This window comes from Artibeus jamaicensis, unplaced genomic scaffold (assembly GCF_021234435.1).
Source record: "Artibeus jamaicensis isolate MK-2021 breed Jamaican fruit bat unplaced genomic scaffold, CSHL_Jam_final contig_464, whole genome shotgun sequence".
In the NCBI taxonomy this organism is placed as follows: domain Eukaryota; kingdom Metazoa; phylum Chordata; class Mammalia; order Chiroptera; family Phyllostomidae; genus Artibeus; species Artibeus jamaicensis.
The window spans coordinates 14412758-14426575 of record NW_026521842.1 but is presented as its reverse complement, the minus strand read 5'-3'; the positions used below and the strand labels follow the sequence as shown (position 1 = coordinate 14426575).

Here is a 13818-nt window from a genome sequence, read left to right as displayed (position 1 = left end):
CTTTTTGGAAAGCGGCATCCTTTTGAAAGTCCTGGATTTGTGTGAGGATCTAAGTTCAAACCTCACCCCAGATAGGAAGGAAACCTTATGTCCTGTTTCTGTGCGTGTTCAGTTAAGATGGAAGCCACAAGGCCTATATGTACTTTATAAACATCTGAATTTCCTTTTCTAGCACCCGGTATTTTCCCTTTTTTCTTTCTTTTGAGCTTGGATAAGTATTAAAATGTATAATTTCCTACTTTTAATAAACTTTATATTTATATTTACTTACCTTTAAATATGTATTTTATTGTCGTTCAGTTACAGTCGTCCCTCCTTTTTCCCCATTGCTCTCCCCTGCTCCATCCACCCATCCACAGTCAGTCCCCCCATTGTCCATGCCCATGAATCTTCTATTTATGTTAACTTTGCTTGCCCTTTCTTCCTCTTTCCCCCATTATCCCTCCCCCCCATCTCCACCTCCTGTGGTTACTGTCAGATTTTTCTTTATCTCAATGTCTCTAGTTCTACTTTGCTCATTTGTTTGTTTTGTTAAGTTCCACGTATAAATGAGATCATATAGTATTTGTCTTTCACCGCCTGGCTTATTTCACTTAGCATAATGCTCTCCAGTTCCATCCATGCTGTTGCAAAGGGTTGGAGTTCCTTCTTTCTTCCTGCTGCGTGGTATTCCATCATGTAAATGTACCACAGTTTCTTGATCCACTCATTTACTGATGGGCACTTAGGCTGTTTCCAGCACTTGGCTATTGTAAATTGTGCTGCTATGAACATTGGGGTGCAGAGGTTCTTTTGAATTGATAATTCAGGAGTCTTAGGGTATAGTCCCAGCAGTGGGATCACTAATTCGAATGGCAGTTCCATCTTTAGTTTCTTGAGGAAACCTCGTACTGTTTTTCATAGTTCCTGCATCAGTCTGCCTTCCCACCAACTGTGCACTGGAGTTTTGTATTTAAAATTGAAGCATGGGCACAGACAGCTAACTCTGCCCTGTTGTCGTAAGTTAACACAGGTAACACTGTTTGTGTGTTTCTTGAGGTGATGTCCTTGGACAATCCACTTATTAAAATTCTAGATTTGGGGGTTTCATGTGTACTTTACTGAATCAAAACATGTGGAGGTGGCTAGAGAATATTTTAAATGAGGACCGAAAAGTGCGTAGTAAGGTTGCATGATACAAAATCTATGTGGAGAGAAATCGGTTTTATTACTGTACAATGAGCAGTAGAAAATGGAAATTTATTAAAGCAGTTTCATTTACAATAGCACTAAGAAATAGAAAATACTTAGAGATAAATTTGACAAAAGATGTGTAAGACCTGTACACTGAACTACAAAACATTGTTGAGAGAAATTAAAGACCTAAACCCTATCCTATACCCTAATAGGTAGGTAAATTCAATATAATTAATATAATATAATTTGAGGGCTGTTATTTATCCCTCATATTCATCTCTAGATTGAGTACAATCCAAATTGAACTCCCAGCTGCTTTTTTTGTAGAAATTGACAAGCTGACTCTAAAATTCATATATGGAAATGCAAAGAACCCAGAATAGCCAAAACAATTTTGGAAAAAGAGGAATAAAATTAGAAGACTACTACTACCTGATTTCAAGACATTTACAGTTATCAGAATAATCCAGGATAATCTCTCCATCTCAAAATTCTTAACTTAGTCACATCTGTTGCCATATAATATTTTCCCTTTTGCCATATCAGGTAATATTTATACATTCCAGGAATTAGGCTGTGGGTAATTTGGGGGCTGTTATTCATCTAACCACTGGTCCCATGTGGATGCCCAGTTGTTTTAGCTATTTAAAGTGCATAGTCCATTTTTCCTTAATGATACCCAATGCCTGCTCTGTCATAAATCACATTTACAGATATGTATGCATTTATTCTGAGTTCTATATTCTTTTTCCTTAGTCATCTTTGTACTCTCCCCAATACCAAATTATCTTAATTATAGTAGCTTTATAATAGATTTTAATATATGAAAGGCCAAACCCCTCAGTTTATTCTTCTTTAAGAATCTCTCGATTGTTATTGGCCCTTTGTTTTACACCTAAATTTTATGATCAACCATCAAATTTCACCAAATTTTACCTGCTAGTATTTAGTCTATTAAAGCATTAAAATGATAGATCAATTGGAGGAAAATTGACAAGTTTATGATGTTGAGTCTTTCTTATCAAGGACACAGCTTAGTTCTCCACTTACCAAGGTCTTTGTTTGTATTGTTCAATAAAGTTCTACATTTTTTTTATTGAAGTTCTTAAGTATATTTTATTAGATTTATTTCTAGGTACTTTATTTTTGTTGCTGTTACAGATGACATCTTGAGAATTAATTTTTCTGATTGTTGCTGGGTATAAAAATGTAGCTGACTTTTATATATTGACTTGATAACCATCCATTTATACTCCACCTTATTTATTTTAAAAGATTATTTCTAGATTCTTTAGGATATTCCAAGCAGACAGTCCTAAAATATGCCAATAATGGCAGTTTGTACTTCCCATTTATCACCCTCCTTTCTTTTCTTGCCTTATTGCACAGGAATAGAACTCAAGTGCATCTAAGATTGGACATCTAAGATATTTTAGATGGCAAGTGTTTGAAAGCTCATGGTTACATTTTCTGGTATTTAATACAGTGCAATCTACTGTATTCAGGGATTTCAGGACTGTTAAAATTTTTCTACTTCTGTGTGAAAACAAGATGTTAATGTAATCATAGGTGAGAGACTGCCGTATTTAAAAAAACATTTAAATATTTTGCTGTTCTAATAAGGAATCTGTCCTTTTAGCTTACTAGTCCCTTCAGATTTATTCCTAAAATTGAGGCAAACTCTTGTAAATGCAAGGTTGGGTATTTCTTGTACTCTCATTTCATCCTGGGTGGAGGAAGGGGCTAGCTACAAGTAAGACAGATTCCTTTGAAGTAATTAATAACTCCCAGAGAAACATTGGCTCACTGCTTTATTACAACACATCTCCTTTTTAAAAATTTATTTATTTAGGAAGGCAGTCAAGGTAACAGATGGGGAAAGCTTTAAGCCTGACAGTTATAAATAGTCTTGCAGTTTGTTCCACAATATATTTGCAGTTCCCTTTCTTTGACATTCCAAAAGCTGGATCTCTGTCAAAATAGTTTGCTCTTGACCAAGGAGAACAAATCATTACCATTAGATTTAAACACTAAAATAATGGAGTAGGGTGGCAAGGTTTGGGCTCTCTGAAAATTTTACTTATGTCCTAGAGTGTTGCAAACACTAATACCTTATCTTTAGAGAAACCTCTTTTCCAGGATTCAGATGGACTGGGGGAGTCCTTTGAAGAAATCAGCCATTCTAAACGTTGCTGGGATTGCTTTTGTTTCTTAGAATCGAAGTGATACTTGCCTGATGATCCCTGTGTTTCCATAAACTAGAGGGGCACAGAATAGGTAGTCCTCTCTTTAAAAGGACAGCCATGGAGAAAAGACAGTTAAGAAACAGAAGCTAAATAGCACCGGAAGGCGGTAGAACATAAAATGTCACAAGGTATTACAGTAATGATAATAAATTAGAAGTATCATTTGGTTGTTCAAAGTGTATTTGCTGTAACACTGAAAGATACATCTAAAAGAGCATCAAAAGTATTTTGAAGATTCAGAATATCACACACAAAGCAAATACGTAGTTTTTTTCCTTCAATAACTGAAATTCAGGTGATGCAAATTTAAGGAAAACCTGTCAAACTATCAAAGGTTTTTAAAAGTGGTGATATAGCTACTGCCAAGGAGGACGTGGAGAGACAGGAGCTGTAAAACACCACTGTTGTTTGTGTGTAAATTGGTGCGATCGTTCTGGAGGGCAGTATGCCCATAGCTGTCAGAATGTCAAATGTGCATCTCTTCGTCCTGGCAGTTCTATTTCCAGTAATAGTGGGTTTGGTCATTTGTATCAACTCTCTCTCTCTCAGAACTGCTAGAAGAGCAAGGGGAAGTATTTTTTAAAACCTGTTTAGAAGATAGAGCTACTAGAACAGTGAATAATTATGGGTCCAACACTCAGGGGAAGAAAGAACCAAGATAATTAAACTTCGTGGGGAGGGACTCTTTATTCTTAGCTATACTGACTTTTTGGCCGATACTGCAGGGAGGCTGAAAAGTTAAGTTGCATTAGGGGAGAAAACATAGGCGTTAATAGAATGCCTAAGGAGAATGGGCCCTAGTTGTCCCCCAGGCTGGAGGATGGGACCCAGTGAAGCAGCGCCTAGAAAAGGAACAGTCCTCACAATGGCTCAGTTTTGCATTGGTTTTTAGGTGTCATCTTGATTAAGACAGTTTTGCACTGGGGTTCCAAGAAGTAATTAATCCCTAATGTCATAAGGCATCTATTGTGCATGAGGAATTGACTTCTCTTATATCTAAGATAGTACTAGCTACACTCCCTTCTTGGGAGAATAGAGAAAATAGCCACTCAGATGGTTTGCTGCAGGACTTACTTCTCTCACAGACTAAACTACAAATGATTAGATTAGGTCATCTGGGATTGCTGATGCTCCCTAGTCACTGGCCAGAAGCTGGAGAAAGATATCATCTTCGGGCTTAATTATTGCTTCTGTTTTTTATATACATTGATCAGACTCAGTCAAAATAACCATGCACGTGAGGAGGTAGTAATTGGGTAGAACATTAGATAAACAATAGAAACAAACCTATAGGGAGCCAGATGCCAGAATTTTCAAATACAGATTTTAAAAATAGTCTTAGTAAAGACAAGATGAGCAGAAACCTGGAAACTATAGAAAATCTAAAGAAAAGTCTAGAACTGAAAAGTTATAATGGCAAATTAAGAACTCAGTAGAAGGATTTAATAACCTAAATGGTGCAGCCAGAGATAGATTTTATAAACTAGAAATTAAATAAATTAAAAGAAAATATTCACACTAAAATATGTAGAGACAAAATATAGAAAAGAACCCACGAGGCAAGTGGAATGTGGCAGAAAGGTCATGTATATTTCCATTATATACTCTATTATAAATATATAAATATTGGTTTTATATACATACAATAAATGAGAAAATGGAGCATAAGCAATATTTGAAGAGATAATGACTAAAAAATTTCCAAACGCTGATGAAAGGCATTCATCCACAGATTCCAGAAGTGTCACAAATTCCGAGAAGGATAAATACAAACTATACCTGGGAATATTACATAGTAGTAAGGTTGCTGAAAACCAAAGACAAAAAGGAAATCTTAAAGCAGTAGGAAGAAAAGACACATTAACTCAAATGAGTAGTAAGATGATAAGCTGAGTTTTCAGCAGAAATTGTGGAAGACAAGACACAACAGAATGATATAATCAGAGTGTTTAAAGAGATCGTAGGAAAATTGGCCATACATATGTTTGAGGATATCGATTAAATTATAACTTGTTACAGTGGAAAGTTGGAAGCCATGAAAGAAACTGGCTACAGAGATTCACCTCTCTGTTAAGTATGATGTGTTAAAATGTTCCAGATTTATTGTAAGTGAAAAAGGCAGGTCATAAAATAATATATAGCATATGCTCTCATTTATATTAACAGTATTTAAAGGTGATAAAGTATGGAAGGATCAGCTCCAAAATGCTAACAATAGTATATTTGGGAGGTGGAATTATGAGAGAATTTCTACTTTCTCTATAATATTTTTATAATGATTGTGTACTATCAGGTGGAGATTTTCCAATTTTTTTTTAAAGAAAGCAAAACCAGTTCATACTTTGTATTAAAAAAAAAGTTTAAAAAAAAACCCCAACCAGTCAGCACTTTAAAGAAGGGGTGTCCAACCTTCTGGCATCTCTGGACCACACTGAAGGAAAGAATTGTCTTGGGCCACACATTAAATACATTGTGACACGTAAACACAAAAATATCCCATAATATTTTAAGTAAATTTAGGATTTTGTGTCGGACCACGTTCGCAGCCATCCTGAGCTGTATGCAGCCCACGGCTGCAGGTTGGACGCCCCTTCGAGGCTTGTGCTCTGTATGGACCCTGGGTCCACTGTGGGTGTGTGGCCAGGGTACTGCTCAGTGGGTTCCACCACGTCTGCATGAAAGGACCTGCAAAGTAAGAAAAGCCTCCCAGACTCAGTTTCTGTAATACCTTGGCTGTTCCTAAATCTGTGAGCAGCGTCCCTGGGAGCTGCGTGGTGACTCCTTTTTTGGGCAGTATCAATCAGTGATCACTGTTCTCTGATTTAGAGAAATTCCCTTATGAAAAACTGAAGGATACTGTTAAGATTGGCTTCAAGTTTTTTAATTGTTTCTTCTAAAATGTCCGCCTCAATCACAATGTTAGCTGTCCCCTAAAGGTAGAAAACTAACAGTATTCCTATTTCTTAAAACTAAATTAAATCCTTAGCCTTGGTTGCACTGCAGTTCTTCCAGTTCAGTGCAGGGACCAGGTACAATTACCTAGATTGCTGCATTGGCAACAAGTTGTAGATTATTGGGGGTGATAAAGAATCATTTGGCTAACAGAGATTCAATTGTGTTTACAGGCCGAGAGATCCGTCTGCCCCTTCGAATCAAAGGGGAAGGAATGGGACCGAAGATTCACTTCAACTTTGAATTGCTGGACATTGGAAAAGTTTTTGTTGGATCTGTACATTGTTATGAGGTAAACACTAGAATTGTTCACGGAGGGTCAAACAGTACGTAGCTTGCTTTATTTTGTGTGTGTTTTTATTGACAGAAAGCTTGTGCAATCACATCCATTTGCCGTCATCCATACTGTGTTCAGACCCCAGCGTGGCCCGACCCTCGCTGCCCCTTCGCAGCCTTGCTGAGGGGAGCAACCCCTTCCCTGCTCTTCAGCCCCTGTAACTTCACTGAAAACAGCAAAGCCATAGCTTCATTGGTTTTATCCTCATCACTGTGTAGATTATAGAGAGGAACTCCATAAATACATCTTCCCATCTGTTTAATGCTTGTTCTCTGACAACATAAATCCCGCAGATCAGAGGATAGAGAACCTACATTTTCCAGAATGTCCTAAAGAGGAGAGCTGTTTTCACACCTCAGAATTTTCTCTAAGCGCACTGGTCTCTCCAATCCATGATTTAAAAACCAATCCTTGTGGTTTCTGTCCAATTAAATAGAAAATGATACTTTTAAAAGTATGTTCTAATGGGCTTATAAGGATCAAAGTTACCTCAGTGCCACCTCATCATAAATTTGTGTCTAGGACACTTTTTTACAGTACCAAACTATAACCATTGGAATTTTATTTTAGAAGGATTTAAAATTATAAGTGTTTATATTGCTATAGAAGTAATAAAAGTTATTAATTTGTGAGCGCTTGAGGTTTAATCAGTGTGTCAGGTCTGTGCTTTATTATGTGTGTGTGCCGCTTTATAAGCGTGTAGTTCCCAATGCTTACAAAACCGTGAAAGGTAGGTTTTACTGTACCTACGTAACAAAGAAGAAATAGGCAGATAGTGGTTATTTCTATCTAAACGTCACCCTGCGTGCGTGTCGAGCACACAGCATTGTTCGGTCATGTAGCCCTCACACAACCCCTGTGGAGTAACTACCGTGACTATACCCACTTTATAAATGAGGAGACGGGGGCTCTGAGAAGCTGTCCTAGTTAAGGTAATTAATGTTAAATACCATAACAAACAAATCCAAAAATATATTCTCTGAACATAGGCAAAAGTCTATTCTGTTGCTTATATCAAGTCCCAGAGAAGGCTGCTAATCAGCAGGCGGCTCTCCTCCAGCAGGGAATGAGGATCCCAGGCTCCCTACATCTCACGGCGCTGTGGCCTCATATGTGCCTCACTGGCAGGAGAAAGAGCGCCGAGGGTTGCCCAGGAGAGACGTGTACCGGAGGTGGTACTGGAAGTGGCACATGTCACATTGTTCACATCTCATTAGCTGTCCGTAACTGCAAGGGTGGCTGGGAAATGTAGTCAAGCTATAAGCAAAGGAAGAAGAGGATAGGGGTTTCATGAGCAGTGAACTTGACTCTCTCACATTTGTTAAGTCACTGGCAAGGTCACGCAGCTTGTAAATGTTAGTGAGCAGTGGGTTCGGGGCCCTCTGTCCTCTGGGCAGGACTGCTGGCCTTTCACCCCCAGACTCTCACCATATGCAAATCCCGTCTACGGCCAACTTAGCTCTCAGCTCAGCCTGACCTCATAGGGAGGTAAATGTGACAGTTTTCTACAGTGTGACTTGTCCCCACATTCCCTAGACGAATAGTGTCCTAAATGGGATGATGTGAAAGGTAAACCAAGATGTTAATGTCATAATGAGATGGAATATACATGAGAGAACAATTTAAAGAAATCAGTCATGTGACTGTCATAAAATGAAAAGAGGCACAGCTACTATGTTGCATTGTGCTGTGTTGAAAAACAAAAGTCACTTAGGGATGGAAATAAAAAGGCGCAGTAGTTGTTACTGGATTGATATTCTGTCTGTAATTTATCCAGTGTGAACTTCCCTTACATCTTAGAGACCGTGTCTCACGGATGCTGCGTCAGAAAAGAACCCTTAGTTCTGATACGAAACGGATAGGGTTTCCCTGAATGTAATAATACTTTCTTGCAGATTTAACACAAATGTCCTTTAGGCCACCACTTCTCACCCTCCCAGATCTGAACAGTAAAGCAAACCTCAGCCAGCTAAATAAGTATTAAATGAGGGGCAGCATCAGATTGGACAGTTATGAGAGCCGAGCACTGACAGAGAAGGGCATGGTAAGGTGCTTCTTATGGGAATATTTTGCACTCTCTGCATATTTATTGCTGATGCCTCATTGCATCTCTCTTTCAATTTATTACGTTACCTTCTCGAGACAAATTTGAATAACTACCTATTGCCCTCAGCCATTGCTGAGCTTAGCAGATCCATAAAGAATAAACTGGAAACCCACGGGTATACACTCTTCCCCAGTGTAATTAGAAGGAGAACAAATGAGAGGGGAAGTTCTCTTACAAATTTGCTCCTCTCCAAGGAGTTGGACAGAATGGCAAGGGTATTACTGGTAATCAGATGGTCTCAGAACTGTGACCCAAACAATTTGGCAGATTCTGTACGCATAAGTAGGTGCTCCTTTGTCGGGGGGAGAAGAATGACATGCATAGTTTTGAAAATGAAGGAGCTGGCACCTTATAGAAAATCTGGGGGAAGCATGGCTGTTAATCAGAAAAAAAATAAAAAGGCACTGTGCATCTTCTCAGAGAGAAGAACAAGGGTTCTCTGAGTTACCATAACGCTTTTGAGTTGCCTTTGAGTTACCACTAGGGCATGTAAATTTCTTCTTCAGCACAAGTAAATTTTAAACCCATTCTGCTTAGCACTGGGGCTATAAATAGCAGTCCCTGTCTTTTAAGCGTTCTTTGCCAGGCACTATTTTAAAAGTTACATAAATTAATAAATTTTGTCATCACAACAAGCAAAGAAGTTAGTAGTGTTTACATTTTATAGACTGGGAAATGTGCACAGAGAAGCAAGGCAGGTTCCGAGGTCACGCAGCTAGTGAGTCAGGGGCAGAGCTGACTCCTGTACACTAATCGCTACACACACAGGCACACACACGGTTCCCTCCACCCTCCCACAGCTTGGCCACCCCTAGTCTCCCTTTTCACCACTAGTCTCATCATCTAGAACAGTGAACCGCCCTTTCCTCTGCACCCACTCGCTCTGCAAACATCCGTACTCTGGATTCTACAATCACATTCTATTGGAATTCTCCCTTCTTCAAGGACAGGGACGACCTCTAATTAAAAATTTTAAATCTGGGCCCTGACTAGTGTGGCTCAGTTGATTGGAGCATCATCCCATAACCGCAGGGTTGTGGGTTCAATTCCCAGTCAGGCACACACGTAGGTTGCGGGTTCAATCCCTGGTCTGGGCACACCTGTGCGACCACCAGTTTGCCTACGATCCCAGGTCCAGGCATATGGGAGGCAACCAGTCAAGCTTTTCTCTTGCATCAATGTTTTTCTCTCCCCCGTCCCCTCTGTCTAAAAGCAATGAATAAAATGTCCTCTGGTGAAGGTAAAATTTTTTTTAAAGTAAAAAAAATTAAGAATCTGTAAGATTCCGGGACTTCCGCCAAGATGGAGGCGTAGGTGGAAACACTTTGCTTCCTTGCACAACCAAATCTAAAAACAACTAAGTTTAAACAACAATAAATGCGACCAAACCACAGAAAATCAAACAATACAGAGTTCAAAAACAATAAACTGCTCAGCTAAACCGGTAAGAGGGGTAAAGCCAGCAGTGGAGTAGGTCAGGCAAAAAAGATCCCCTGACCAGGGTGGTGCACAGGCAGCAGAGGGCACGGATCCCAGGTGTGGGGTAGCTACGGGTGGACCCAGGGAAGAGGCACGGCTGGCTGTCTGTGGTTGCGCATTTGTGCGCAGATAAACCAGTGAAGAGACATGCATTGAGGCAGACTGTGCAGGCCCCAGTGCAGGGCGGCGGGCTCGACCATTTGCGCTCAGATAAACAGGTAGGGGCCAGCAGTGAGGCGGACCAGGTGAGCAGAGAGGACCGCCATTTCTCCCTCTCTGACCCCACCCCCACATACAGCGTCACAAACCAGTGACCTGGGTGGCTCCGCCCTGGTGAACATCTAAGGCTCCGCTCCTCATACTTAACAGGCACAAACAGATCAAAACATGGCTCAAGAACAACTCAGAGCCCCAGAGCCGATAAATCTAACCGATGAAGAAATAGCCAAACTTTCAGATGCACAGTTCAAAACATTGGTGATAAGGATGCTCACAGAACTGATTGATTTTAGTCACAGATTAGAGGAACATATGAAGGCTAAACTAATTGAAATGAAGGGAAATGCACAGGAAACCAATAGTAATGGAAAGGAAACTGGGACTCAAATCAAGGGAGCAGACCAGAAGGAAGGAAAAAATGACCAAACAGAAAAATATGAAGAAACAGGAATTCAAAAAAATGAGGAGAGGCTTAGGAACCTCCAGGACATCTTTAAACGCTCCAACATCCGAATTACAGGAGTACCAGAAGGGGAAGAGGAACAGTCACGAGTGGAAACCTTTTTTGAACAAATAATAAAAGAGATCTTCCCCGTTCTGGCAAAGGAAATAGACTCCCAGGAAATCCAGGAAGCTCAGAGAGTCCCAAAAAGTAGGACCCAAAAAGGAACACACCAAGGCACATCATCATTAAATTACCCTAGATTAAAATGAAGGAGAGAATCCTAGAAGCAGCAAGAGATAAGGGGACAGTCACCTACAAAGGAGTTCCCATCAGACTGTCAGTGGATTTCTCAAAAGAGACCTTACAGGCTAGAAGGGGCTGGAAAGAAGTGTTCCAAGTCATGAAATCCAAAGACCTACATCCAAGATAGGATAGGATCTATCCAGCAAAGCTTTCATTTAGAATGGAAGAACAGATAAAGTGCTTCTCAGATAAGATCAAATTGAAGAAGTTCATCATCACCAAGCCCTTATTATATGAAATGTTAAAGGGACTTACCTAAGAAAAAGAAGATAAAAAAGATGAACAGTGAAAGGACAACAAACTCACAGTTATTAACGACCACACCTAAAACAAAAGCAATCTAAGAGGACAGCTAGATCAGGAGCAGAACCATAGAAATGAAGATCACATGGAGGGTTAGCAACAGGGGAGTGGGAGGAGGAGAAGGGGGGAGAAGGTACAGAAAATAAGTAGCATAGACAGTAGGTAGAAAATAGACAGGGGGAGGGTAAGAATAGTAGGGGAAATATAGAATCTAAAGAACTTGAGACACGTGTTCATGAACTAAAGGGGGGAATGGTGGGAGAGGGATGTGCAGGGTGGAGGGGAACGAAGGGCGGGAATAGAACAAATGTAATGGCATAATCAATAAAATAAAAAAATATTTTAAAAAAATCTGTAAGATTCCCTCAGAGCTTACTCTTTTTAACCTCTGTCCACATTTTGACCCTTTCTGGAAGTTCTCCTCCCTTGGCTTCTAAGTTCCTGACATGGAACATAGGTTCCATGTATTTTTCCACTTACCTTTCTCAACGTTTCTTCACAATCTCCTGGCCTTCTTTTCTCTAGGGCTATCAGTGTAGGTTGGGGGCTGCTCCTAGATAAATAGAACGTGTCGTTCATAGGTTTAGGTATAAGCATTGGCAAGAAGGAGGCTGTCTTTTGGAAGCTCAGGAATAGAACCGTGGAGCTATCGTGCAGGTTTGGGGACAGGCATAGTGGGGAGTGGGAGTGGGAGCAGTGGATTCAGCCAGCTGTGGAAGATTCTGATTGCCAAGTGTGAGTTTTTTACACATACCTAGTGTGCTATCAAATACCAGCAACGACATGGTTCCAGAATACTAGTGTATAGAAGTAAAACGTTTCTGTAGTAAAATGATTGCTTGCATACGCATACCCAATAAACTCTGAGATGAAAATATCCCAATAGAATGAAATCTAATATTGCAACAAAGACAGTTCTTGCAATCTGGAATCCACAATGATGTCATATTTATACTCATCAAACTGCATTATAAACACAGGCTTAAGTATCTCTTGATCCTCTGTTCTGACTTGCTTTTTATTTTTCAGTCGGCCACTTAATCTCAGCCTCCTAGTGCATGTGAGAGATATTCTTACCTTCCCTTTGTTACTTTATACAGAGTATTAAAAAAACAGTATTTTAAGGCTCTTCTTCAGTAGATGTGATTATAACCAGTCCTTATAGCATGACTATAATACATATGACTAACTTCATTTTAAAGATGAGACAAAAACACGAAATTACTTGGCTTGGAGCTCACATCTTTAAACAGTTGAGAGAGAAGACTGTTTCTCCCCTTGAGATTTCCTTTGGCTCTAATTCCTGCCACTGTCTCTGTTGGTATTCAGTAATACAGCCACATGCTTACATGAAAATAAGTCAGAGGCCCATTGTCTGCACTTTCATCCTCGCCTTTTTATTGACACAGGCAACCCTGTCCAACAAAGGCAGCATCGACGCACTCTTCAACGTGGTCCCTGCCACTTCGGCCTTGGGGGCCTGCTTTGTTTTCAGTCCCAAGGAAGGCATCATCGAACCAGCCGGAGTCCAGGCTATCCAGATTACCTTCAGTTCTGCCATCCTGGGCCACTTCGAAGAAGAGTTCCTGGTCAGTGTCAATGGGTCACCCGAGCCTGTGAAACTGACTATTAGGTAAGATACATCTATAACTAATATGGCAACTAGCTGAACTTTTTGCCTACTGTTTTCTTAAACTTCAGAACTAGATCATGTCTTAAATATCCACAACCATCTTTGTCGATGTGAACACATCAACTTAATTCGGTGTTTTAAATTTCCACCAGTGTTTCCGTACTAAATGTGTAACTTATCATTGTAACATGGATACAGATGCTATTTTGGTATCTAGTTTTTTTCCGTAAGCTATAACCTTATAACACAAGGGCTTAATCCTTAAATTAGTTTCTAGTGACTTTCTCTGTTTTAGGATGTTTGGGAAAAATAAGTTATTAACACCTGGATAAAATCTTTTGATTATCACAGTTTCACCAAACCTTCACCTTTTGTTTTTTTAAATAAAATTCTTTAAATGCTCTTATGTATAATGCCTACAGGTATTATAAAAGAGTCTACTAACAGTGTCAGTCAGCCAAGGCTAGACACTTGCAGCTTTTGTGCTAGAATTCTTTTGATGGCTTCTCCAGCTGCTTGTGATAATTGAAAGTCATTAATAGCAGAGTTTGTCCTCCGGTTTTAGAAAGTTCTCTATGACCAGCCCCTTGTGAAGACCTATGACTTTGGTTCCCAGGG

The 13818-nt window shown here is 39.8% G+C and overlaps 1 protein-coding gene across 1 annotated transcript in view; it reads left to right on the top strand.

Annotated features, from left to right (window-relative positions):
- Positions 1-13818, top strand: part of HYDIN (HYDIN axonemal central pair apparatus protein) — a 339107-nt gene that overhangs the window by 128310 nt on the left and 196979 nt on the right. The window contains exons 14-15 of the mRNA XM_037154186.2: positions 6548-6666; positions 12977-13200. Of these exons, the coding sequence (XP_037010081.2) occupies positions 6548-6666; positions 12977-13200 (343 nt within the window). The remainder of the gene's footprint in view (positions 1-6547; positions 6667-12976; positions 13201-13818) is intronic.